Source organism: Acomys minous (assembly GCF_964271855.1).
Source record: "Acomys minous genome assembly, chromosome: 13".
Lineage (NCBI taxonomy): Eukaryota > Metazoa > Chordata > Mammalia > Rodentia > Muridae > Acomys > Acomys minous.
In genome coordinates this window covers 34,303,620-34,330,749 of record NC_140495.1, presented here as the reverse complement: position 1 = coordinate 34,330,749, position 27,130 = coordinate 34,303,620, and the positions used below count along the sequence as shown (strand labels likewise).

The 27,130-nt window shown below is 42.8% G+C and overlaps 2 protein-coding genes across 5 annotated transcripts in view; both read left to right on the top strand.

Annotated features, from left to right (window-relative positions):
- The first annotated feature begins 4,101 nt into the window (after positions 1–4,101).
- RIPPLY2 (ripply transcriptional repressor 2) lies at positions 4,102–9,622 on the top strand. The gene is given in 4 exon segments (XM_084754969.1): positions 4,102–5,040; positions 5,043–5,350; positions 5,635–5,699; positions 9,346–9,622. Coding segments are annotated over 4 exon segments (786 nt in total). The 5' UTR covers positions 4,102–4,784; the 3' UTR covers positions 9,503–9,622.
- The window catches only part of LOC311582165 (cytochrome b5 reductase 4), a 62,765-nt gene continuing 41,312 nt past the window's right edge, over positions 5,678–27,130 (top strand). For 3 of the 4 annotated variants that reach the window (XM_084754967.1, XM_084754966.1, XM_084754965.1), the window contains exons 1-4: positions 11,755–11,981; positions 17,022–17,175; positions 22,649–22,749; positions 24,118–24,199. In XM_084754967.1, the coding sequence (XP_084611093.1) occupies positions 11,907–11,981; positions 17,022–17,175; positions 22,649–22,749; positions 24,118–24,199 (412 nt within the window). In that variant the 5' untranslated portion in view covers positions 11,755–11,906. Of the gene's footprint in view, positions 5,700–11,754; positions 11,982–17,021; positions 17,176–22,648; positions 22,750–24,117; positions 24,200–27,130 lie in introns of those variants that run through there. The other variant, XM_084754968.1, reaches the window with a different exon arrangement.

The following is a 27,130-nucleotide window of genomic DNA, read 5'->3' as shown; positions in this document are numbered from 1 at the left end:
TTTAGGGGTTTGTATTCAATTTCTCATCAGTTTTCAGGGGAGACATAACTTGGGGACCATTACCTAGCACTTTGCTTCTGGGATCTACTCCCTTTCTCTCTCATATTAGTCTTGAAAGAGACAAGAAAATGTATTAAGCACACATCTGTAAGGTAAGTTTATAATTTTTCTCTAGTAGAGCATAAAGCTCGGTGGCTTGGAGGTCTGCAAAAATGTTGCTCCCTGAAATGTGGTGGTCATGGCATTTTTCTTTGCAAATGGAGCCTAAATTGTAGGAATTGCATCCGATGCACAGTGGGTGCTCAATAAATGCTGAATAGGTGAGGTTTTTAACATTTCAATCCTAACAGATTATGGATGTTGGTCTGTAGCTCATGGGTGTGTTTTGAAGAACATATTTAATATGTTATGGAAAGCACGAACTGCAAGCACACTGGTGGGGCTCAACATGAAATTCTAATACTTAACCTGTACCCAGGTGTACGTTAGACCACAGATCATATTATAAATCTGTATTTCTTTATAATGTACTTCAAATCTTATTACATTTTAGTTAAATGTATGTGGGCATGCATATGCATACACGCTTGCATGTTTGTGCCATAGTGCACATTGTGGAGGTCACAGGATAACTTGCTTGCAGAAATGGGTGTTCTGGCTTCCACCCTGTGAGTCTAAGGGATTGAAGTCACTGAACTCAGCCTTTGCCTGTGCCTTCTCAGCAGCTCTCTGTCTAGCGGTGTTATGAGACTTCACATCCCCATGCTGAGTCAAGCTTAAAAAGCATGTGCATCCATTCTAAAACACTGAATGTGCTGTTCCTGAAAAGCAGACACATGGTTTTGTCTCCTGGGACAGCTTAAAATCAAGGCTCCCCCTTCGTGATTTATCTGGCTTGTCTGTGTGAACCTATCTTTGATGAAAAGGATGAGCTGTGCAGGAAAACAAAAGCCATGTCATAAAAAGAAAAAATAGTATTTTGTCCCCAGTACCAGGCAAATAGATAGTTTAAATGAAATCAGTGTAGAAATGGAAGGTTTGGGATTTTTTGTAGTTCGGGTAATTTACATTTTTACTTCTCAGTTAAGGAACTTGACCAAGCATTATTCTTATTATGTGGCTCCCTCCTTTCCTTCTCGGTATGCAGTGTTCTCTCTGGCTTCTGTATGGCAGTGCCACACTGCCCCCTCCTTCTCTCTGCCAGATCTATTCGTTTTGTCAACTTCTTGGGTGTTTGATTGCTATCAACACTTATTTCCAACCTCGGGAGGGTCTTTTCCCAGAGTTACTGGCCTCATTTCTACCTTCCTCCTTTGGAGACTGTCGCCATCGCTTAGACCCTTCTCCCCAGAGGACCCTCCTTTCCTGATCTGCATTCCACCCTTCAGCCTTTTCTCCTCAGAGGGTGTCCTCAACATTTTCCTTTCCTTCAGCTTGAGTCTATAAACCAAATTTCAGGGGGGAAAGCATCCATCCCTATGGCTTCAGATGAAATTCTCTAAAGGCATACAGAACCTGTTAGTTGCCAGATTCAATGGATATCTGTCATTTTTTGTTCTGCTCTCTTCTTCCTTGTTGGAAGTCTCTCACCTCATTGGCCCATAACGTGTGAACCCAGATTCACTTTTGCCCACCGCCGTTCCTCTGTTCCTCTTCTGTGGTTTTGGTTTTGTTGTTTTGTTTTCTTTTTGTTTTTTTGGTTTTTGTGTGTGTGGTTTTTTTTGTTTTGTTTTGTTTTGTTTTTTGTTTTTGTTTTTGTTTTGTTTTGTTTTGTTTTTGCATGCTGACTTATTTAAAAACGCTCTGGCCTTGCTTTATTCTCATGAGCGACAGCATTTCCTTAGGAAACAAATCAGTTCCTACCATTGAGCCCTCCTTTGGCTGGTGCCCCCACATTTAAGTCTTTCGCCTGAAGTTCTCTGCTGCACCCCAGTACTCGTATTGTATCTCTGGTTGCCCCCTGGGTGTCTTCATCTTTGTCCATCAAGACTTCTCAGAAGCCCCGTCTGAGTTCTGTACTGTACTGCGTGTGACTGGTTTTGGTTTGTTTGCACACAGAAAGTGAACGGAGTAACCATTTAGCAGCAGCAACAGTGAGAGCTGGTGCTCCCTTGTTTGGGCTATTTTCTCTTCTTTGGGGGAATAGGATGAAAACGTGTTTCCCTTCTCCTTTGAGATGAATGTGCCATTTCACTAGTTTTGGCCCAAGGAATGTTTTGGAGGTGACGTGTGTCACTTTAGGCACACGAGTTTACTTGCGTCTCCTTGTTGAAATAGCTGGCAACAGTCTAGAGATATGAAGTGTCACCAGTTTGCCTCCAAGAGGCAAGCTTCAAAGCCAGCCTTCCACTAGATGAAACAGGATGCACACAGGGCGACTGAGAAACTTGCTTCTGCCACGTGAAGCTACGTTAAGCCACATTAAGCCTGTAAGTTTTAAGGATTGTTTCTTACTGCCAATGTTGCCCAGTCTATCCTGATTGATTAAAGAACCAATATACAATTCATTATTTTGCCCCTCTCTGGGTGGTTTTAAAAACTGAAACATGGAAGTATCTCCTGTGGTCTAGTTCTGCTATGATCTTGGCTTTGCTTGAGCCAGCATCACCCACCCCTGCTAACTGGGCTAGGCATCTTGGTACATATCTCAGCTCCACTTTCATGAACACTTCATCTTCAAGACTGGGGAAGTTCTATTAGCTATTTCCTAACTACCCTTCAAATCTATTCTTTGTGAATATACATCTTGCTTTGGCTTGCATAGGCAATTAGTGAGCCTTTCAGTGAATTCCTTGTTTTCACCACCAGCTTTCAGTAACTTTAACCTTCCACAGTTGTGTTAAAAGACTTTTAAAAAAATGCAAACTTAAGCCATCCCACTCTCCTGCTTATAGTCGGTCTTCCACCAGTACTTACTAGACAAAGTCAAAATGTCCGGGCACAGCATATTAGATTCTGAGCATCCCAAGCCTGCACTGTCTCCTTAGCCACATCTCTGTGTCAGCAATACATCATCCCTTCTCCTCTGCCCAGTCACCACACAGAGACAGTGACACTCTTTAACTGATCCTTCTAGAAATCTGCAACATAGGTTTCACTTACTCTACGCAGGTTTTCCTTGCTGTACCTAAAAGACACACTAAGTCCTCCCCACTGTCATTTCTAAATGTAAAATGTTCTTTAGTAATTAAATGTTCTTTAAAAAAAAGTAATCGTGGCCATTGCAATGACCATAGATTGCAATCTTCCTGAGTAAGAAGGGAGCATTTAATTCATCATTTGTAAAAATGTACTATTTAGTATATTTTGGCCACATCAAAGAAATTTATGCAGCTGGAAAAGTTCCCTTCATCAAATAGGTCACATCTGTAAGACTGTAATATTTTTGTTATGTTTATTTATGTAGCAGCAGCAGCAGCAGCAGTAGTGTGTGTGTGTGCCTGTGTGCATCTGTGTGTATGTGTGTGTGTATGTGTGCACTTTGGAGTGGATGTGGTGAATTCTCATGCAACTGCTGTGTGTGGTCAAAGGCCAACTTGTGGGCCTGTTTCATCCTTCCATTGTGCAGGCTCTGAGGATCAAGCTCAGGCTGTCAGGCCTGGCAGCAAGCATCTTAACCTGCTGAGCCTTCTTGACAGCTGGCATAATGTTTTAAAATCACTTTTATCTTCTGTCAAGAAAAGGCTTACTGTGTGCCAGACATGCAACACACATTTAATAAGCATCCTACTCTAAGCCATTGACAGAAGCAATAGGCCGCTGATTCCATTATCTGAAGAAAATGATATCTCATCCTTCTGGCAGTTACATCATTGTAGCCCCCTAGGTAATAATTAAGTGGATTCTTTTCTTATGAAGTAACAGTAAATGGGAGTGCTACTCTAGAGGACACTCAAGGCTTTCAATCTGCAGTGTTTGAGGAAATTCATTTCCATTATTTAAAATGTATTGGAAAGAAATGATAACATTTACGGATCATATTTAGCTTGAAACAGAACATTTTTTCTTGGCCAGGTTTAATGAACTTCTTCAGATAAACGGGGAGTAACGCCCGTGAGAGAGAGTACAGGAAGAACAAATAATTTCTCTCATATCATAACCTTCCAAGATCCACTGTCATCCACATCTTCCCCAAGCCACGAAAGGATAGTCTAACCACCATCAACTGATAGACTACCAAGCGATGGCAGAGGTGTAAAGGTAGTGTGCTCAGACCTTAGCGGAGAGCAGAGCGCGATACTGATGAGCGGTTGAAAGTCATGAGGCTCTGAAACCTCATGACAACTGTCTCTGCCTCTCTTGGCTCTAACAGTCAGATTTTCACTGTTCCTCTCCTGTTGCCGAAGATTTTCTATCCCCTTCAAATAACAGGCAGATTATGGACAGAACTTATCAATACATTTATTATTCATTCATATTTCCACATACAGAGACACTTCGTTTATTCGTGTCTTTGTTTGTTTGTTGTTCCAGAGGGGGGAAATTAAGGCTATTGTTTTTTTTTTTTTCTTCCTATTCCATATCCAGGTTTTGGAACACAGGCTGCTGCAGAGCCAGCTGCGTCTGCTGAAGGCCAAAAAGCCAAGTCAAGAGTCAGGAAATTACCAGCCCTTGGCATTTTTTTTTGCAGAAATACACAAAATGTGTAGAATCGCTTAATTTCATCCCCTCCTAACCTTTTCACTTGGAAATTGGCTGCTTGGGCGCCTGCTGTTTTTCTCCCAGGCCGTGTGTCAGGGGGCTGTTAACACTCGCTCCTGCAGCCGGTACCCGGGCCATTTGGGATGTGCACGCGTTCACACCCGCGCACGGCCCGCGGCGCCTTCACGCGCTGCCGTTTTGTTTATGCGGAGCGAGGGCGGCCGGGTGCGAAGGTCTGCAAGCTCAGCCCGCCTGGAGGGCTAGATAAAGCCAGGCTGCGACACCGAAGCGGTCGCCCAGCCATGGACACCACCGAGAGCGCAGAGCGCGCGCACAGCCCAGCGCGCTCACCCTCGCGCAGCCGCCGCTCGCCGCCCGCGCAGCCCCGGTACCTAGCAGCTCTATCCATCCCCGCGTACTCTCCACCCTCGCCCCGTGCCCGCTGCCCACGGAGCCCGGGGACTGCCCGGCCCCGGCTCATCCTCAGGCTCCCTCCACCTCAGCCCTCGCCCTATGCCCGCCGCCCTTGCCCTCGCCCTTGCCCGTGCCCGCTGCCCTTTCTTGGTCGGAGTTGTTTTCCGTGGCCAAGCTCACGTTCTTTGTGCGCGGCTTGCACTTGCCATCCTGCAGATCCGAGGGCTTCTGGAGACCTTGGCTTCGAACTCCTGGCGCGAGAGAGGAGCGGGAGGAGCCCCATGCAGCAGAGGCGGTGAGTGACAGTGTAGCCCACTGCGGTTCCGCTACAGAGCATCCCTACCTCCAATCCCGGCCTGGGGAGTAAGGGCCCGGGTGGCTTGTGCTCCGAGTCTGTTCAGTGCTTAACAGCGTACCTGTCCCAGGCCCAGTGGGCATGAATGCAGGCTGGGACAATCGCTGCAGAGGTGCAACGACTTACAGCTGAAGAGCTGGGTTTCAGAGAGGCACTGGGTCACGCACCTTCCCAATTTCTACAATGAGATGCGTGGTGACTGCGATTACTCCTTTCCTTCCTAGTTGCCAAGTGGCCCAGGAATGACTGAAGCTTCGGGGAAGCTCTCTCAGTACCGACACCCTGTCAGGTGAGTGCCAGGCCTTCCTGAAGGTCTCCGTCAACTCCAGCCCTAGGGAGGAGAAGAGAGACCATCAGGAAGCTTAGTAAAGTAGCTGGCGCTGCAGTCTGTCTCGGAAAATCTGCCTTTAGTTACTCCGTGTTCTCATCCCGAGGATTCTGTTACTCACAGAACGGGAAAATACAGGATTTATCACATTTAAAAAAGAAGAAGACGAAGAAGAAAAGAAAAAAAAATCCTGTCAATTGGTGCAGAGTGAGTAAATGCTAACAAAACGGGCTAAGAAGAGAGCAAGCAAATTAGAGAAAGGGGTGAGGCTGGGCTGGAGCTCAGTGGCAAGGCGCTTACCTGCCTTCAAAGAGGCTCTGCTTTATGAGATGGGAGACATCCTATGCGTGAAAAGTTGTTTTGAGTTTTTATTTTATTTTATTGTTTTTAATCCTAAAAAGGCACTGAGAAACTGGCTTCCCAGCGCGCAGAGAGTATGTATTATTTTCTTGCAAGCCGAAAAGAAGAACGGGGTGGACAGTTACAGGCTTGTAGCAGGTCAGGCTTGACACTTAAGAGAAACTAGCAGTGGAAGGAACACTGGGCAGATTACCAAGGACTAGGCTAAGGGGGTCAAGGGTGGCTCAAGGCGACTCCAGCTGTTTTTTTTTTTTAATACATTTTTATTAATTTATACATATTACATCTCAGTTGTTAGCCCATCCCATGTATCCTCCCATTCCTCCCTTCCTCCCAACCAGCTGTTTTTGATTGTTTTATTTATTTATTTTTGCCACAGGAAGTCAGCTGTTCTATAAGATTCTTTTTACTTTTTAAAAAAATATTTATTTATTTATTACGTATACAGTGTTTTGCTTGCATGTGCGCCTGCACACCAAAAGTGGGCACCAGATCTCATTAGAGATGGTTGTGAGCCACCATGTGGTTGATGGGAATTGAACTCAGGACCTTTGGAAGAGCGGCCAGTGCTCTTAACCTCTGAGCCATAGTTTTTATTTCAGATGAAATATGTATTATTGTACAGTGTTCTCAAGACTGTTAAGAGAAGGCCCCCGTGCCTGTGTTAAAGAAAGCCCTGTCTATGTCTGTGCCTTTTTAAGTGGTGTCCAATAGTTGATGTGTGTTGATTATCCACGTATGCTGAAAATAGTTGAAGGATACAGGGAGAACAAACGATAAATGGAGTTTACTGTGGTCAGAATTATTATTTTTCTTAAGTTTTTATTTTTCTGTGTCTGAGTATGTTGCCTGCATGTATGTATGTGAACCATGTGTCCACAGAGGTCAGAAGGGAGAGTAGGAGTCCCCTGGCACTGGAGTTGCTAATGGTTATAAGCTGTTGTGTAGGTGCTGGGACCTGAACCTGGGTCCCCTGGAAGACCAGCCAGTGCTCTCAACTGCTAAGCCTTGTCTCCAGCCTTACTTTGGTCAGTTGTGAAGTGAGCTCAGGGCATGACATATGTAGCTTCTGAGGGGTTGGAGAAAGCTCACAAAGGCTGTGTTATAAATTAGTAAATTAGTTATAGTTACTATGATGATTCTCAAGAGTCAAGCGAATGGACATTTTTGGCAAAAGAAATGACATCGGAAAAGAGGTCCTAGGTCAGCATGGCTCCTGCTGGAGCTCCAAGGACCAGAAACTTGGGTTTGTATAGCCACAGTGGGGGCAGCAGGGCTTCCACGCAGAGCTTCGTCCAGAACCCGTGGGCTTCACTCTGTAGGAGGCGGCGATGGTTATGGATTTTAGCTGGAAGACTGATGTTTCAGGAAAGTCACTAAGATACTGGAATAAAGACTCAAAATACCCAGAGCACAACTGTTAAGTAGTTACAAGCAAGAAATGAGGGAGAGCCTTTCTAAGACATCAGAAATGAGGTGGACTCAGTGGACGTAGGAAATACTTAGGGGGCGAAGCTGGGCTTTATAATGTGCTGGGAAGGCAGGTGACGAACAGTTAAAAAGCCAGACCACTTCCCAAATTTGTGCCTGCTGTCCAGGTGAGTGTCTGTCCCGTGACAATGCCGATGTGGGGAATGAGGAAATGGGTCTGAACTGTTTGTTCCTTGTGTGTACCCAAGCAGAGCAATTAGGGAGAGAGTTGCGTGAACGTCAGGGCCAGGCTGAGAACCTTCACTGCCAGCACAAGTGTGAGTATGAAAGGCTGGGGAACACGTGACGGTGGGTGAGGTCATCCTAAAGGAGTGCAGAGGGAAGAGGTGATTGTTCTGGAAGAAGGTGTGCACATCCTGGAAGGCAGCCGTGGAGTAAGGGAGGAGGAGACAGAAGAAGCAGAGCAGGGAAAACAGCGAGAAATTCTGACCAGAGCATGATGGCACCAAGCAAACTATGTTTTGGGCGGGGAGCGGGGCATTGGCAATTCCAGTTACATATTAGAAAACAATCCCTCACGTTGCTGAACAATTTAGTTATAGTTTTCTTAGTTATTTTCTGTTCATTTCTATCATGACTAATATTGTGTGTCATGCTGCTAGTTCACTGGTCGGTTCTTTGAGGGTAGGATTCATGACGTATTCCCTTTTGATTGGTGGATTATGTTGGTTCAAGGGCTCGCTGCTACATTTAGTGGATGCATAGTTGATAGGTACTTGTTTAAGCATCGGAATTATAAGCTTTTAATGTGCTCTGCTAGAAAGGCATGTAGACTCTGTTGCCTAACTTTCTGCCTTTTAAAATTGAGCACACTGAATGTAATATAATCTTTTCCTTGGTTAGACTCACTCAATTATATGTAGACAAAGTTCTTTGTCCTCCACGAAAGTGACTTCACAAGAGTTGACAGACCAACCTTATCTATTAGTTCTTTGCCCTACACGCGAAAGTGGCTTCACAAGAGTTGACAGTTCAATGTTACCTATTTATTTTCTTTGGATGAAAAATGAAAGAGGGTAACCAGGCCAGATTAATAATGGTCAATTTTTAAAAATTCTGAGACGATGGTGCTTCATGTAAATTGTTTGTATAAAACCTATATCATTCCCAACACATTGGTATAGTGTCCCAGACTTGGTTGGGTGGGAGAGAAGAGGGATTGGAATACAGATTGGTGTTGGAGCAGCTTTTCCACAAGTTGTGAAGACGTAGACTTTAATGCTACCATTCTTGTACATTCCGGATCAAGCATATTGGCTATATCTATAACTGAGAGCTACATCTAGAGTTTTTATGCTGGACAATGGGTGATTTGATGCCTGGTCAGGGACCAAACATTCTGCCATCTTTGTAAAGTTGGCTATCATCCATGTGATTGATGGAGTAGTGGGATTTACTTGCCTTCTAAAGAAATTTAGAGAGTGGAAGTCTAACCTGCATCATGTAAGAATAAATACATCCATAGGTCATGAAGATAAGCATTCATCTTCTGCTTATAGAGTGTGTAGTCTGCTTTAAAATCTAATGTACAGCTTGGATAAAGATGTCAAAGGGTCAATCATTTATTTGTACATTGGCCAGCAGACTCTGTGATGGCTGAGACCATAGCCTCTTCAAATCCTCCATCTTAAGGCTGTTTCTAAAGCAAGTAAGCTAAACTATTAAGCATAGAGAGCTTATGGGAATCAATCATTTGGTAACTATTAGGATTCTGAATGTGAAAACCCATGGAAAGTATGTTGTCTGCTTCTTTCAGACTGTTCTGGCCCAAGTCCAAGTGTTACGACTACTTATACCAAGAAGCAGAAACTCTTCTGAAAAATTTCCCAATTCAAGCTACAATTTCATTTTATGAAGATTCTGATAGTGAAGATGAAATAGAGGGTCTGGCCTGTGAAAATCAATCTAACTAGTTGCTTCTGTTGATAGTTGAGCTGTGTAGGAGTGTAATTTTGTATATAAATGTATCATAAACGTTTAAAACTAATTTATTTGTGTATAAATTATTAATAAAATATTTTGTATTTGCTGTAGTATTTTGGCATCTCTTTGTCCCTACACCTGAATTAAATGCTGGGATTTAAGATAAGCATCAGGTACAAATGTCCTGGTTCACAAAGGATACATTTGGCCCCTTTATTAAATTGCAAGTTTATCTTTAGTTATAATTTTTTCAAGAAACAATAGTATTTCTTTTTAAAGATTGGCTCTTGTAATGTCTGCTATTTGACATTGATCTCAATTTGGATATCTAGTTACAGATTATATAATCTTGTTAATGTTAGTAAAGGAAACTGTGTAATGCTACTAATCTCACATATATTAACATATGTTTGCTAGCTCATGGTGAAAATGCTACAAGAATAATGTATCGTTGAGAGAGAAAAACAATTTCAGGTCTCTTAAATCTTTTTTTAAGGTATCTTAAATCTTAAGGAGTGTAATTAAGTGTCTAGTAGCAAGACTTTCACTCTAATATTGTCCTGTTGTCCTTGATCTGGTGTTGAATACTTACTGTCCTTGTTGAGGGAGTCTTATAATTTAAGGAATGTTTAAATTTGAATTACCTGTATGGACTCTAAAAAAGTTCAGACCATGAAAGCGTTTTTTTTTTCTTGTCCTGGATAAAGCTAAGATTTGGAAGACATGAAATTCATCATTATCAATTTTCTTTTGCTATAGTTTCCTGCTCATGATATTCTCACATAAACAGTTTCTTATGGGAAGTAAAATAAATTTTCATTGATTTTTTTTTATATATAGCCATCACAGAAGAAAAAACTTACTTCATCATTTAATGAGACAGAAACTGGGTAATCCGCATGGTTAGGGTGACATAGTAAACTATAACCATGAGGTTCTTTCAGTTCATATACACTCATCTGATCAACAGTTCAACTGCAAATAAACATATTTTTATTAACTGATAATCTAAACTACTTGTGAGGATGAGGCAGGAAACCTGCAAGTTCGATGCTTGCCTGGCAATATCTCAAAAAATATTTTCCTGCAATATTCCAGAATAAAAATGGGTAGAGGTAGTAATGAGAGGTGATTAGCCAGCCAAGAAATGCCTCGTGATTGGATGACTAAGCATAGCCACAGATTTTCTCTTACAACATTGAACCATAGTATCACAACTTTAACTCCCAGGAACTCTGGAGAGTACACAGTTAAAATAATTTTGTGTTCAGAGACAGGAAAAATTAGTACCTAGCAGAGAATGGATGGGGTTATTCAGAACTGCTCTTTGGGAAAATATTCTCTTTCTAGTAGATTGCACTCTGTGTATCTGTGTATTCTCCCAGAGACATGAAACAGAAAGCCCCGTGCAAAAACATGGGTCCACGATATTAGATGCATCTCTTGTTAACAAATTAGGATAGGGTAAGAGGCTCTGTCTTTTGTTACATACCTATTGGTAACTATATATGCAGTGTATAGTTTAGAAATGGCCATTTATTTCTTACAGAAACCAAAGCCCATGCAAATTGACAAAATGCTGCTTTGAGAAACTAAAAGTAACTTGCACAGACAATTAAGTACTAGGAGGACACCAAAAGCAAATCACTCCATTGAGGGGTGAGCTCCTTGAAGATTTCAGGGAAGGTGAAAAGTACAGGAGGAGGAGGACGAACGTGTGTGTGTGTGTGTGTGTGTGTGTGTGTGTGTGTGTGTGTGTAGAGCAGGAAGCCAGAAACTTCTTTTACTCTGTTTTAGATAGAGGTTGCTGAAAAGTGAAGTTTTCTTCCTTACCCATAGAGAGGCTGCTTGCGTTTGGCTTCTTAGCTCATGAAGTTATAAAATCCTCTTTCCTAGAGCTTAATATTTTACAGGAGAGAAATATTTGATAGTGATATTTTCTTCCATATTTCAAGCAGTCCGGTGGCGTTGTATATGAAGGGACAGGCACTGGTGTTCTGGATGAACGGTGCCCTACAAGAAATTACCTTCTGACTCGGTCAGCACCAGGGCTGAGGAACAGCTTCACCCTCTAATCTTTCAGCAGAAAGCTGTCGTTTCCCTGTGGTGCTGAAATTTGGGACCAGAGAGTAACTGAGCATGCGCTACTCCCGCAAGTCACCAATAACCTCCCCCCTCTCCCCGAGCGCCTTCCCTCTGACTCCGCCCCCACCCCGCCTACCGTGGGCGTGCTTACGTCATGGCGCGCCTGCGACCCCGGAAGTGGGTCGGGGGCTTGGCCTCTGCCCGGCCGCTGAGCCGGAGGCCGGAGCAGGCGGTGGAGCCTGCGGGGATCCCGCCCGGCGAGCCTGTCCGGTGGCGGAGCCCGGACACGGCCCAAGCCGGGGGCCCAGGATGCTGAACGTCCCTTCCCAGGCTTTCCCGGCCCCCGGCTCCCAGCAGCGGGTCGCCTCCCAGGGGCGCAGTAAGGTAAGTGGGGACGCCGTCCGTCTACTGACTTAAGTGGCCCTAGTCTGTTCTGAAGTTGGCCTCCTTAGGCCTATTTGACACCCTTTTCCGGCACGGTCGCTTTGCTCCCTCAAGTCGCCCTCTCCAGTCTTTTGTTCTTTACGGTCAGAAGGACTGGCCTGAGCCGCGGCAGACAGAGAGACTTCACTGCAGGGTTGGTGGCTGGGGAAAACCGGAGTCTGCAAACTACCCGTCAGATTTACCGCCACCTGTACAACTCACACTCTGTACATGATAGGCAATTGTCCCAAGCCCGCGCCTCGTCTATGGACACCCCTGGTTGATTTTGAACCCAGTACCCTATTTGTTGAACCTGGTTACTGTTAGCTGCCGGTGGAATACAGATAATCTATTTACACAACTCAATAAAATTTGTGCCCCGTGTTTACTGCAAGGCGTATGCTGTTGCTTATGTTATTTTTGGTCGTTTCTTATTCTGTAACCACACCTTGGTATGTTCTTTAGAGATTTCTACCTTCCTGGGCCACTTGATTTTTTTCTCCCCCACCCCCCACCCCCCGAGTTTTACCTTTATATGACTTTGGGACTTTCACTGAATGTTTCTATTTTCCTGCGCTTAGACCTGGCGTTCTAACCTTAGATCAGAAAGTGAGTTGAGGTTTTTTTAAAATTTGTTTTTCAGCAGTCTCTGTCCCCGGCTTTAATCATACATAGTACTGAGATATTTTGTGTGGTCACTGATGGCCACGCGTGTCTTGAGCGCTTTTCCGGTGTCCATTGAACCTCCACAGTTATACTGTGAGATAGGGCGTTGACTATCTCCGTGCCTGGTAAAGAGAAGTCGGCTAACAAAGGTCTGGCATCAGTCACAGAGGTCTGTGCTATGCTTATGACACTTCCTTCATTGCTGGGTGTGCATCTGCTGTATCTCTTCCTGTTGCTCTCTGTAACCTAAGTGCCTGGCTCCACAGTCCAAGGCCACCCTTTACAGAATGAGCAAGCCTCTTACTGTCTTTTTCCGTTAAAACGGCTATGTTTTCAGCACTTATTTAAAGGGGAAAACTTCTAGGCAAAGGCAAGAAGTCACACAGATGTGGTAGCAGAAGTGAGTTTTGTTGTTCCGAAAGAGGACAACATTTGACTTTTGTGTAATTTAAATAGGAACCTCAGATTGGATTAACTTCTTTGTTATGAAGTGAGACAGTCTTGAACCTGTGAGAAGCCAAGTTGGGAGTGGATGAAACAATCAGATAAGTTTGAAAAACATGGGCCACAGCCAGAGAGAGGTAGACTATTAAGTTGTTAAAAGCCTGGACTTTGAGGTAGGAAAGGAATGTCTTTCCAAGTCCACCACTTAGTCTCATCCACATTTGCTCAGGTGTTTATAGGGATGACCAGTTTTTATTGTTATTTGTTGGTGTTGTCTTACTCATAGGATTAAGTGAGATGATATTTTTCATAGCACAGCATTGTTAACCACTCGCCAGATGCTACTTACCAGAAGTCAGATTCATTATGTGATAGCTGTCCTTATTTCTACTAGAACTTTCCTAAGTCAGTATTTACTGAGAAGCTGTGTAAGGTTTGAGTTGAGCAATGGCTTCCGCGGGCATTTGAGCACGTGGTGCTGTTTGCAGATGTTATAGGACCTCTAAGAGGTTTGGCTTCGTTGGAAGCGGTATATCACTTTGGGCAGGCTTTGAGGGTTTCTAGCCATACCCCACTTCCAGTCTGTTCTCTCTGATTCATTTCTGTGTGCAGTTGACATGTGATTGATTAGTCAGCTTCCTGCCCTGGCGGCCTGTTGCCATGCCACCCTTGCTATATGGATTCCACGTCTTGAACCATAAGCCAAAATAAACTCTTCCATAAGTTGATTTTAGTCATAGCGTTTTTTTTCACAGTGGCAAAAAAAAATGTAACTAATACAGTATGATGTATGGGAGATGTGGTCTGTGATTTCCAGGAACTTAGTCTCACAGGCAGCACAGGTAAGTAAACAATTATAATCAGTACTTCAGTTGGGTGTTATCACCAAAAAAAAAAAAGGGGGGGGGTGGAGTTAGATTGGAGAAAATACTGTGAGCAAGTGCTTGATAGCAATGGGGAATCTATTCCCATTAGGCCAAAGCATTTGATAGAAGGTTGAGGCTAAAACATGGATAGTAATGCAAACTGTGACCAGATTATGAAGGGTCTGACTAATAGACCTTAGTATAAGGAGCCAACGTAGAAGGGAAACCTATGATCTGAGTGACATTTCCGAAAGATTAACTGCCCTGGGGGATTACAGAATGGTCAGAACAGTGCAGAGGGAGATAGATGATGGGGCGTGCCCCAGAGATACTGACCTGTTTATTTTGGGGGTAAATGAATGCCTAAAACAGATGTGACTCCAGGAAGTGAGTTATACAGACGTCCTCGAGTGTGCACGCATGTGCAGTGCTAGTCTCTTGGTACTTGATAGTGAGCCAGATGGACAGACGTAAGGAGTGGCCCTGTTCAATACAAGTCGTCTTGGAAATTTCCACTAGAGTATCTTAACTAACTAAAATACTAGTGCACCTTTGTGTTAGGACACTTTGAGCCACTGGAAGAGAATACCTGAGCGTGGACACTGAATAAAGGACAGATTTGTTTATTATAAGGGGAGTGTAAAGAAGCTCATATCTGGCCAGGGCTTATTTGGTAGAACGTGGTGGAAGGCATCATAGGGCACTAGAGAACACAACAGAACTTACAGCTTTAAACCCATTTGAAAACATATGGAATAATTGGAGGGGGTGGGGAGCGGCCTTTCTATTTACTCATTCTAGCTGCCAAATAAATGACACAGAGATCTACTAGTTTTATTAACAAGCTTCAGGCTCTACAACTGGGCTGATAATGATCTATTCTAACCCTTGTATGCTAGTCTTGCTATTTCCCATCCATGTGCTCACAGTTACTTGCCATGTTGGTCCTGCCTGGTCTGCTTCTCCCGTAGGTCAATCCTCATGGCCACATTCTTTCTCTCTACTTCTTTCTTCCCCCGTTTCTTCTCCTCTCTCTCATGGTCCCTACCTGAGACACCCAGACTGGGAATAGAAGCCCTGCCTCCTGTCCTCTCTGACCCAGCTATATGATTTCGTCAACTTTATTCACCAATCAGAGATAATTGGAGAGCAGGTTTACACAGCATTGATAATTGAAATGACAATGCCCAGGGCCAGATTGCAACCAGATCTGGGTCACAGAAATCAGCATCTGAATGCGCAGTGCACCAGACCAACTGCCAGCACCCATTTATAATTAACATTAGCTCTCATGCCTGAAACACCTCCCAGTGGGCCCCACCTTGGAGAGTGAGTTTATTACATGTATTTTTGGGGGGGAGCACATTTTGACCATCCACTCTCTCACATTAAAACCTTGAAAATGTATTTGTAAAAGAAAACAGAGCTCACAGCATGCTGTTATTAAATCCTGTAGGAAGTTGTAGATTATTTTATGCAAGGTACGCAATTTTGAACACGGTAGTCTTCCCCCAGTTCATGGTTTCATGTCCCATGTTTTCTGTTACCCATAGTCAACAGTGTGAGTTCCCTTATCCTGTGTCTGAGGTGACCATACTGCCCCGTCCCTTAATTACCCAATAGCCACCTTTTTCATCACCAAATAGGTAGTTAAAAATGCAAATGCTTGTCTTTAAGCCACCATTAATTTACTTAGTAATGGCCCAGGTGCTGGAGTAACAATACTGGAAATTCTCCAATTCCAAAGAGAAGCCATGAAATACTACTTCCTGTAAGTGGAAATGAGAGAGTTCTTAGTAAGAAAAAAAAATCATGCTGCAGACACTAATACCTTAGTAAACCCAACTTCCTATGAATTGTGAAGGAAAAAATAAAATACATGCATTAAACAAGAAGAACAACAATGGTGCCCATTGACTGTGCTTGGTTTCAGGCAACCACTGAGACGGGTTTAGCTTACCTTAGTAGAAGGTCTCTGTAGGGAGCAGTCGTCCAGAAGAGGAAGCTGTGGTTGACAGTTTCTACATGCACTGTCAGTGTTCACACTCAAGACTAGAAGAAGGCTTAACCAAGTCCTTGACATGGCTGCACTGTGCTTGTGTCATCTGAGGGCTTCCTCTGCCTGCACACCCTTGCGAGCAGGGCTAGTATTTTCCTGTGCTTGATGTACTTTATCAGTGGGGTTGTAGAAATGTGGTTGCACAGTAATTTCTGATTTCTTGTTTGTATTGATAATTCAGAAAAGGCTCAATTTGGTTCAAATTGGCAACAATAACATAATTAGCAACAGAGCTAGGACCTGGACGTTCTAGCTTTTGGACTTTAGATTCAGCACTGTGCCGCTATACCATAATACCCTCATGAGGAAAATTTGTGAGACAAAGTTTCTGAGTCCTATCTCATAGTCAGGGATCTTAAATATTTTGTTTAAAATTCTAGGCATCTGAATTTCCTGGACACCTTGAACTAGATGAAAAGGTCCCCTCCCTGTAATAAAAAAAAAAACAAAAATTAACTAAATTAACTAAAAGTTAAAAAAAAAAGTCAAAGAAAATAAACATTTTAAAAACAAATTAAAGAAAGAAAAAGCCAGGTATGCCAGCTTACTTTTATAATTCTTGTACCAGGGAGGATTGATGGCTGCCAGTTCTGTGACCAGCCTGAGCTGCTGCATGGCAGGACCTTCCTTGTTGAAAACAGTATATAAAGCAAACATCTAATACATTAGAACACTTTTGTTATCCCTCCCACCCCCAACACACAAAGATGAGAGAATTGGTAAAGTTGTTGGGTTTCATTTTTTTAATTCATTTAATTCATTTTTTTATTCATTTTATTCATTTATTTTTCTTTGAGATGGGATCTTACTGTGCGGTCCAGGATGGCCTCAAACTTGCCATGTTTCTATCTCAGCCTCCCAGGATTTCTCTTAAAGGGAGAATAAAAGGACTAAACTTGTCCAACATCAAATAGAAGGAGGAGGCCAAGTTGGAATCAGATGTAATTCCTGTTTTCCATTCTTTAGGTACCTTTAAAACAGGGCAGAAGTCTTATGGATTGGATCCGACTGACCAAAAGTGGAAAGGACTTAACAGGATTGAAAGGCGGGATAATTGAAGTAACTGAAGAAGAACTTAAGAAACACAACAAGAAAGATGACTGTTGGATATGCATAAGAGGTATATGCTAAATATTTCAGAAATATTTCCTCACCTGGGGAAATGCACGCAGGCTCTGAGTCAGGTTGCATTTCAGACTCAGGTAACAAAAATTGCCTTACTGGATCATAAGTAATATTGTTCTTGATTTGGAGAGTATTCTTCCTTATAACCTCTTACATTTTGATGCAGAAGACAGGGAGTTTCTGGAATGGAAATCTTTTTGTAGCATCCCTATGTTGCATTCCTTTGGAAAGGAAGCACATGTTTGCCAAGAAATTTAACACCAAAGTGATACAGTTTAAATTTTCAGGGGCACCCAGTATATGCAATAATTGCCCATCCCAGAGCCTTGTGATTGAATCCTGTTAGAAAAATGGTCTCTGAGACTCTAAAGGAAACCGTGTGTGTGTGTGTGTGTGTGTTGTATGCATGTGTGCATATTTATGTGTATATACATGTGCATGTCTAGAGTTGATGAGCTTTAGATTCAATGAGAGACACTGTCTCAAAGCATAAGGAGACAGCTGAAGTCAACCTGGCATCTACACACATGTACATGCATGCACATGCACATGCTTCCATGTACGCACTCTTGCTAACAACTGCATACATCACACACATTAGGAACACCATGTTGATGTGTGGTAACAAAACTTCAAAGCACATAGCAGACATTAGGAGAACTAGATAAGCAATTGTAGGCAAGGAAAAGGAAAGTGTAGTGCAGTTTCTTTAGTGAACACAAGATGGCGAAGTCGCCACAGGCCTTAGACTCTAAAGCTTAGAGAAACTCTAATCTGTGTAGTTGAAAAATGGTGAATTACGCCATGTGAACATATCTTTTCCCGTTATAGGTTTTAGGGCCAACATAATTAACAATGGTAAAAATTTTAAGTAAGTGAAAATGTTATCTATAATAGCATATAATACTTGCTACATACATGACAGATATTAAAAGATATTAAATACGTTTATTGAATTAATATAATAATAATAATAATTTATTTGAATGTTAAAACAAAAAATTAGTTTTTAATATATTTAATTTTACTTACCTGAGTGCTTTGAGACTTTTTTGGGGTTTTGAAATCCCCTTGATCTTTTAACAACTACTGAGAATATTAAAAGGGTTTGTGCATGAGCTCTTAACATTACCATGAATTAAAATTAGGAAACATAAAGAATATTTAAAATTAACATAATAAAGGTAATAGAACTGGTATATGTTATAAGTAGCACCTGTGTTTATGAAAAGAACTTCTAAGTAAAAAATATATACAAGTACATAAGTTTCTACTTTGGTAACTATCTCTAATGTATAGCTTAATAGATGACAGCTCATGTATATTGTTGTGTTCCGGTCTCATATCACATGTCCACATAGCTTCCAGAAAACTCCACATTTATGAAAGAACAAGAATTTTAAACAAGCATAGTATTTCAGTTTTACTTGGAAAAGTTTTCCCTGGGACCACCAGAAGTGTCTGACTTGAGCTTGCTCTACAACCCTTGGCTCCACCAAGAGACTCTGTGACTTAAGGAGAGAATGCAGAAGACGCAAAAATCTCCAGTCATGGACATGTGCCCCAGCACGTGGTGCTGAGCCACTGGGCCCCATGTGCATGGTTAGTTATCAACCCGAGACACTGCAGCAGCTTCAGCTGGGAGGTGGGCGAATAGACATAGGTGTCACTTGGGTGTGACATGGGACTGTCTGAAGACACTGTCACATAGATCTGGGTGTGAGATTGTGGAGGAGTGTGCAGCAGTCTGGAATCTATCATCTGAGATAGGGTGGCCTGATTCAGGTTCTGCAGGTTGCTAAAGGCACTTCCTGTCTCTAGAGAGTTTGAGATATGACTACAAACCAAGCTTTGAACACTAGGACATTCAAAATTGCCATTGAGAGGGGGGGAATGACATAATACTTGGTATATACGTGATAGACAGTAAATACATTGTTTGAATATTTAAACCAAAATTCAGTTTTTAATATGTTTCCTTTTACTTATGTGAGTAGTGTCAGACTTTTTGGTCTTAAAAATCCCTCCAATATTCAAATCACCAAGCATAGAAAACTGTGTGTATGAATAACTACTCTCACTAGCAAACTATCCAAGATAAACAACTTTTAAGAAAGATTTCATTCGGCCAGTGCTTTCAAAGGTTTCAGGCTCGGAGGCTTTGGTGCCTGTGGCAAGGCGTTATGTGATGGTGAGAGTACATGGCAGGGGAAACTGCTCACCTCATAGCCAAGAGGTAGACAGACAGACAGACAGGAGGGGCTGGGTCTTCCTTAAAGAGCTAGTTCCTTCCACTAGGCCCAGCCGACTGAAAGAGCATACACTACCTGCCAGGAGCACCATGGGCTAGTGCCAGGCATTCCACACAGATCTTTAAGGGACATTCAGAATCCAAAGTATAACACCACATGACCTATTGCATTTTCTCCTAGATGTGTATGTCTATGGTTAGTGAAATCATGTGTGTCCACATGACTCATACATAGAATACAATCTGCATGCGCATCTAGTGATGAGTGGGTAAACCAAATGTGAATTATCCACATGGCGTATTCTGTAGCCATAACACCAAAACATTTCTACGGTTGCAATAGTGTGGATGAACCTTGCAGACATGATAAGTAGAAGAAAGAAGTCATAAGAAACTCTGTTTCATATGACTGCACTGGAGTGAAATGTCCAGAATAAGCAAGCCTATCAGACAGAATGGTTTTTGTTGTCTGCGGAGGAGAAATGGGACTGCTACTGAAAGAATGTTTTTGTATATTGCTAAATTATGATACCCATTATGTAGGCAGTGTCATCTTACAAGGATTCCTCATTCTTGACAGAATGAGGAGAGCATCTTCCTTTTATAGAATAATGTCTCCTGGTTTTAGTTTATCTTTTTTAATTGAAAGTATTATTTTCCATATAATATATTTATCCTGCCATAACTCCTTCCAGATCCTCTCTATTTCCCTACCTACCCAAATCCGTGCTCTTTCTCTTATTAGAATATAAACAGGCATCTAACATAATAATAAACATAAACAACAACAATAAGAACAAGATAAAGTAAAAACAGAATAGGACAAAACAAACAAACAAAGAACCAAAGGAAAAGCATTAAATACATATAGACCTTGAGACACACACATTCCCACATTTCCACATAAACAAACTTATAAACCATAATATATAAACAAAGATCTTTAAAGTTTAAAAAAAAAGTGCCCAGACAAAGCAGTGTGAGACAAAAACTGCCAAAAATACCATTGAGTTCATTTTGTGTTGGCATCTACTGCTGGGCATGGGGCCTGCCTGTAAGTGTGGTTTGTGTACCCAGTGAGACTGCATTAGAGATTGCGTTTTTCCTTTGTAGGTCGTTATCAGTTAGAGATAGTCTCTGGGTTAGAGATGGGGGTTTGTGGTAACTTCCCCTCGCAGCACTGGGACCGCATCTGGCTTAGACTTATGCAGGCCCTGTGCATGCTGCCACCGTCTCTGTGAGTTCATATGTGGATCAGTCCTCTTGTGTCTAGAAGGCCTTGATTCTGTGGTGTCTGCTACCTCACTGGATTGTCTATCATTCTGCATCCTCTTCTCCTGGGTTCCCTAAGCCCTGAGGAGAGGATTTGATGGAGACATCCCACTTAAGGGGATGATGTCCCCTCTAAGATGTCTTACTCTCTGCCCATTGTCCAGCTGTGGGTCTCCGTTTGTTTCTATTTACTGCAGGAGGAAGGCTCTCTAGTGATGGCTGAGCAGGTTGCTGATCTATGAGTATAACAGAATGCCATCAGGCATTTTATTGCTACATCCCTTTAGCGGAATAATAGTATTGGTTTTCCGGTAGGTCCATGGCCTATCTAGTATCAGGTTCTTGGCTACCTGGGCAGTGTTGAGGGTGGTTTCTGTCTCTGAACCTGGGTCCCCTGCAAGAGCAACATGTGCTCCTAATTGATAACTCATCTCTCCAGGCTCTTGGTAGTTTTGATTGTTGACTTGGCACGATATAGAATTCCCTGGGAAGGGAGTCTCAATGATGAGTTGTCTAGATTAGGTTGGCCTCGTGTATGTGTGTGTGTGTGTGTGTGTGTGTGTGTGTGTGTGTGTGTGTGTGTGTGTCTGTCTGTCTGTCTGTCTGTCTGTCTGTCTGTCTGTCTGTCTGTCTTAATAGGTTAATTGAGTTGAGAAGAACCACCCTGAAAGTGGGAAGCACCATTTTGTGGGCTGAGCCCTGAACTGAGTTTACAGGGGAGAGCAAGCTGAGCACAGGCCTCCATGCGTCAGCCCGCTGCTCTCTGCTCCTGACTGATGTGACATGACCGTTTGCATCGGGGCCTTGCTGTCTTGCCTTCCCTGCAGCGATGGGCTGTAACTTGGAATTGTGAGCCAGATTTAACTTTCTCTCTTGAGTTGCTTTTGTCAGGGTATTTTATCAGAGCAACAGAAAAGGAGACTCAGGCTGTCCACAAACAGCATTTATTTCTATGTAATAGGCAATGGGGTACCCAGATCTGCTGCTATTTTCTCAGTCAAGACAGGTTGGGCGTAAGTCTCTGTATCAAAGGAGACTGACTGGTTTCCTTCCTAATTAGTAACTAATCTTCCCTCCAAGATTAGTATATCGATTGAACATTTTTCATCCTGTGGAGTTATTTAAATGTAGGGAAGTCTTCCTAAATGAGGAATCAGTTTGAGATTAAAAAAAAAAAATCAGTTCTTGTTGCTTGTTGCGCCTTTGAGTTATTTTTACAGATGCAGAAAGCTTGCTTCCTTGAGGAAGCCTCCAGTCAGCATTTTCTGCTTTGTTCCCTTTTCCTCTTTTTTTTTTTTTTTTAAGATGAAAATGAACTTGAATGAATGAATAGATTAAACAAATGTTTGGGGAAGATGAAAAGACAAAGGTCTGAAAGCCTCTATTCCTCAGACAACTGCAGAGATGAGGCAGGCCTTCTGTACAGAGCAGGCCTGGGTGCTCCTCGTTGCTCGGCCTTACTGGACATCTAACTCAGCAAGAAGAGATCTGCCCTTCTCATCAGGAGGCACTCTCACTGGCTTTTAGGAGGGACCCGAGTTTCCTAAGGCTAAGGCTCCTCTCCTGGAGGAACAGGAGTGTGCAGGTCTCAGTGGGCCCCTTCACATAGCTCTGCCGGACTCGGGAGCCAAGGAGCTGATGCAAACGCTGCTTTTCTAGTTACAGCTACTGATGTAAGCATTGAAACGTTCTTGTCTTAACCAAAAAGTCCCATGTTATTTATAAGAGACCAGGAAACTGACAGGGTAATTAGCTAGCTTGCAAGAACAGTACATTTCAGTCTTTACAGGTCTTGATATTTGGGGGCGGGGGGTGGTGGGTGGGGATGGGGGGCAGGTAAAGAACACCTAAATGGAATGTTGGGAGCGATTTATTGGAACTTATATTTATAGGTCTCCTAATTCTTAGGAAGTTCATTTTATTGTTTCTCCTTGCTTTGGGACAGGGCTTGTTTACAATGTCAGCCCATATATGGAGTATCATCCTGGTGGGGAGGACGAACTCATGAGAGCAGCAGGAGCGGATGGAACGGACCTTTTTAATGAGGTAAGTTGCTGTAAGTTGTCAGAGCATTGCGTGCCTGGATTTAGCAGTGAAACCTTTGAAGGAAGAAAATGCTTGCATTCGCTTGAGGTGGGTGGGCTTGGACTATGAAATGTAGGCAGGTGTTCACAGGTAGCAGCTGTTCCTGTGGTTTCTTAAATCACTTTATTAAAATTCCAGAGATGGCTTCAAGTACGTGGTATGCACTTTGTCTCCTCGGCTAACAAGACTTGCATTCATCTTGATTTATTTTAGTAATGATGGTAATTGACTTGGGGAAAACGCTGTCAGTGGGAGAAGGAACAATCTGCTGTTACAAATTACTTAGTTTTTAAATTAAATTAATTTTTTTTAGTTAGCATATAGTGTTCTTGCTCTTTCTTCTTGGGGAGGTAGTTGTACATCCGGTCTTTGTTACTGTGTGGAACCATACCTCTTGGAGGCAGTTAGATAAGGCATTCTTAAGTGCCTGCTGGTTTAGAGTACTGTGGTTGACAAACCCTATACCCTTGCCTCCTTGAATATCTGTTTTTTTTTTTAATCTGTTTGCTTAAATTACCCCCATTTTCACACTTCCAAAGGCAGGGATTTGCACAGCAGTGGGTGCACTGTAAGTAATTACAAATAAAATTTCAGTTTCTATTAATATTAGTACATGTCCATTTTGTAATGTATTTGCTATTTAGTGTTATTTAGTTCCTCAGGATTATTAAGATCTGACCTAATTATTTTAATGTTTGGGTAATGTACTGTGACTGATAATGAGTCATATAAATGGTTTTCCTTTACTGATGCTTTGGAACGTTGTGGTTTTCTTTACTGATCTTTTTACAATTGAACATTTACATTGTTTTAGGACTTTGCCAATTTAAACAGTGTTATGCTGCTGGCATAGTGATGCACACCTGTAATGCCATCACTCAGGAAGTTGAGGCAGGAGGATGGCTGTGAGTTAAAGTGCAGTTTGAGTTTTAGACCAGCCTGAGTTAGAATTTTCTGTTTTATCACACAGGAAGAAAATGACAGTAATTCTCACACATTGTGAAGGATATTCTTAAATACTAATCCCTCTCCCCCAGGCTGGGAGGCCTTTAATTGCACAGCACATGCAAAGGAATAAAAATGGTGAATTAGATCTGAGTGTTCTGTTGGAATTGTTGGCATCTCATGGCCACCTGACAGTGTCAGAAACACCCAGAGGTCTGTGGCTAACACATGGAGAGTACTGTTCTAAACAGTCTCTGCCTGTTTCTGGCTAATTGAATCTGCTTCAGAGCAGGGCATGAAGTGTTAGCTCTGCTCATGGTAAGGTAAGACTGCTCTGTGGAGGTAGAGCCATGATGTCTGTCGGCCATTCGTCTCCCCTGCTAGGTTCACCGTTGGGTCAATTATGAATCCATGCTGAAAGAATGCCTGGTTGGCAGGATGGCTGTGAAGCCTACTGTTTCTAAAGGTATGTGAAACACAGGGTGCTTTTTAAAAATAAAATTGGATCTTAATGAATAGGAATTAAGAAATCACTGTATTTCTCCCAGTTTTACTGGCCTCCACATGCATGCACACACAGTGTCCCCCCATACCCACACATGCAAGAATGTGCATACACATACACACTAAAATGTAGAAAAGAAAAATAGAATATTTGATATTGACTGCTGAGGGCCTTCCTGGGGGGCCTTCTAGGCCCAGGGTCCGAGGGTCCTTGCTGACAATGCGGTCCTCAGAGCTGGTAAAGGAATCAGCAAGAGGAGGGAGGAGTCAGGCATGGTCAGGGGAATCTCGAAGCTCTGACCAACTAGCAATCAGGCTTTGGCGGTGCTGACTGACTTGCAACCAGGTGCTTCTTTATTTATTCAGATTTCACAGAACAAAGGCAGACTAATGTTTATCCCAGTGGTACAGATTATGTGTTTGATTTTTTCATTACATGTCCAAGTGTTTCTCAGCCATTCTATTCCTCTGTTGAGAATTCTCTGTTTAGATCTGAAACCCATTTCTTAATTGGGTTTGGTTTTTTTGTTGTTTTGAGGCAGGCTTTCTCTGTGTAGCCTTGGCTGTCCTGGACTTCCTTTTTAGACCAGGCTGGCCTTGAACTCACAAAGATCTGCTTGCCTCTGTCTCCCAGAGTGCTGGGATTACAGGTGTGCACCACTGCACCCGGCTTTTTGACATTTTAAATAAAGTGATGAAGGAGAAGAAAGAATTTTCCTCTGAGTCTGGCCACAGCCCTTATAGCAGTGAGGGCATGTCTTCTGGTGTGTGTTGAAGCCAATATTGTGAAACTTGGTTTTTATTAAAAGAAAATCTTTATTGTACTTACAGCTCAGCAAGGAAGGCAGGAGCTCTTCTGCCTAGATTTCTCTCCCACTCAGGTGGTAGCAGAGGATTCTTAGCAGATGGAGGGAAGAAGCAGGTTGTTGACTGGATGGCTAGAAAAGAGGGTTTTAGGCTTCTTAGTGGAGAGCAGTGTGTCTCTTTACAGATTACATGTCTTTTTTCTTCTTTTGGTTTCATTTTAGAGACAGGGGCCTGCTATGTAGAGTAGGCTTACCTCAGATTTGTAGCTATTCTTCAGGGTCTGTCTCCTGAGTGCTGGGATTACATGTGTGCACCACCATGGCTGCCTATGCGGACTGTATTTTATTTTATTGCAGTACTGAGGATTGAGCCCAGGGCCTTGCGTATGCTAGACAAGCATTCTACTACCTCTAGGAAACATTTACTTTTGAGGGTAGTTAGTAAGTTATCCATTGGGGATTTTGAGCTCATATTAAAAGGACATTGGCCAGCTATGTCTATGCGTGTTCATGCCTGAAAGCCAGCCTCAGACCATGCTTGCGTGGGTGCTGGAGGTTTTTCCTGAGACAGCTCGGGTTCCATATTACTTAGCTATGTATTAGTGTTGTCAGGCCTTTTCTAACCATTCAGTCTGTCCCACCTGGGAATTCAGATAGGCTGCTTACCAATTCAAATCAAGATGAGAACTTTAGCATATTACTTGTGTGATCCCAGAAACCTCAAACCAAGAACTAGTCTCTCACTACTGATTTCCCAGCCTGCCTAGCAAATGCCCATGCGAATCTCTAATAGAAAAACATGAACTCAGTCTGAAACACTCTTCTCACAGACGCAGGCCAGTTGCTAGGCCACCCAAGGAAATAAGTCAGAAGTAAACAGCAGGTGTGCTGTTGAGCTTCGGTATGCTTGTCCAGAGTCACGGCCGTTGTAGCTTAAATGTGTAGGGAGATGAGATTGAATTTTTAAGATGGCACTGTTAAAAGAAGTCATGCAGAACTGAGAATAAACCAATTAGAACTGATTTATGGAAAGGAAACAATGGAGCAGGTGAAATTAAAAGCTCATCAGGTGATTAGCTCAGTAGGTTGGACCTAGTGGAAAACTTTAGTGAACACAAGATTGAAGAGCAGAGCTGACACAGAACACGGCACTAGGAGCTGAGAGGATGGAAAGAAATGCAGGAGACGTGGCGTCTCCGAAGCCCTCGGCTTGTAATCAGATTTTTAGGAGGAAGTTATAGTGAGAATGAGGGAGACGCAATGCATGAAAGGGATAAGGCCTGAAAATGTCAGAATTAATAAAAGCAGATACCTACAGTCCAGCAAGGCCAGCAAACCCCAGACAAGATTGATACTGAGAGCGTACCATGTGAGCAGTGTTGGAAGTGTGTACAGAAAAGCTGATGAGAAGATAGCAGGGGTAGCCCAGGGGGACGCAGCAACAGCCACTAGCAGCTGAATTCCCAAACAGCTGCTAAAGGAAGGGCTAAAAACTAGAATAAATAGCACTGAAAGTGTTAAAGAAAGCAGCTGTCCTTAAATCACTCTGTGGAACAGTCAAAACACAGGTGCATTCGACCATCAAAAAACCCAAAACTCCTCCCCATGAGGGTGGAAGCCAGGGGATAGGGAAACTGAGGTGCTAAGCCCTAATCGTGACAACTAAATTATGAGCACTGTGCTTTCTCTCACCTGGTTTAGGGAAAGGCAGCCTGTTTCTTAGGAAAGGAAAGCATGGACTTTGAAACAAGATTAAAAGCCTCCTTCTCTGCGCCATCTCTATTCCTGATACCGATACTGAGGCAGCGTAACCTTTGGAAAGAGCAGGCTTTCAAAGACAAGATTTCGGTCCAAGTCTTATCTCTGCTTCTTAGACCTTGTTCTCTTAGATACCAGTTGTACATCTTAATGTTGTGAGTTGTTGTTGTTGTTGTTTTCATTAATCAGTTGAAGAATAAGATTTAGCACCTGGAGCTGGGAAAGTGACTCTGTGGGCAAGTGTGCTTGCCACACAAGCCTGACAACCTGAGTACAGACTCCCAGACCCCAGGTAGAAGCAGCACATGGCAGAGCCGCATCTGTAGTCC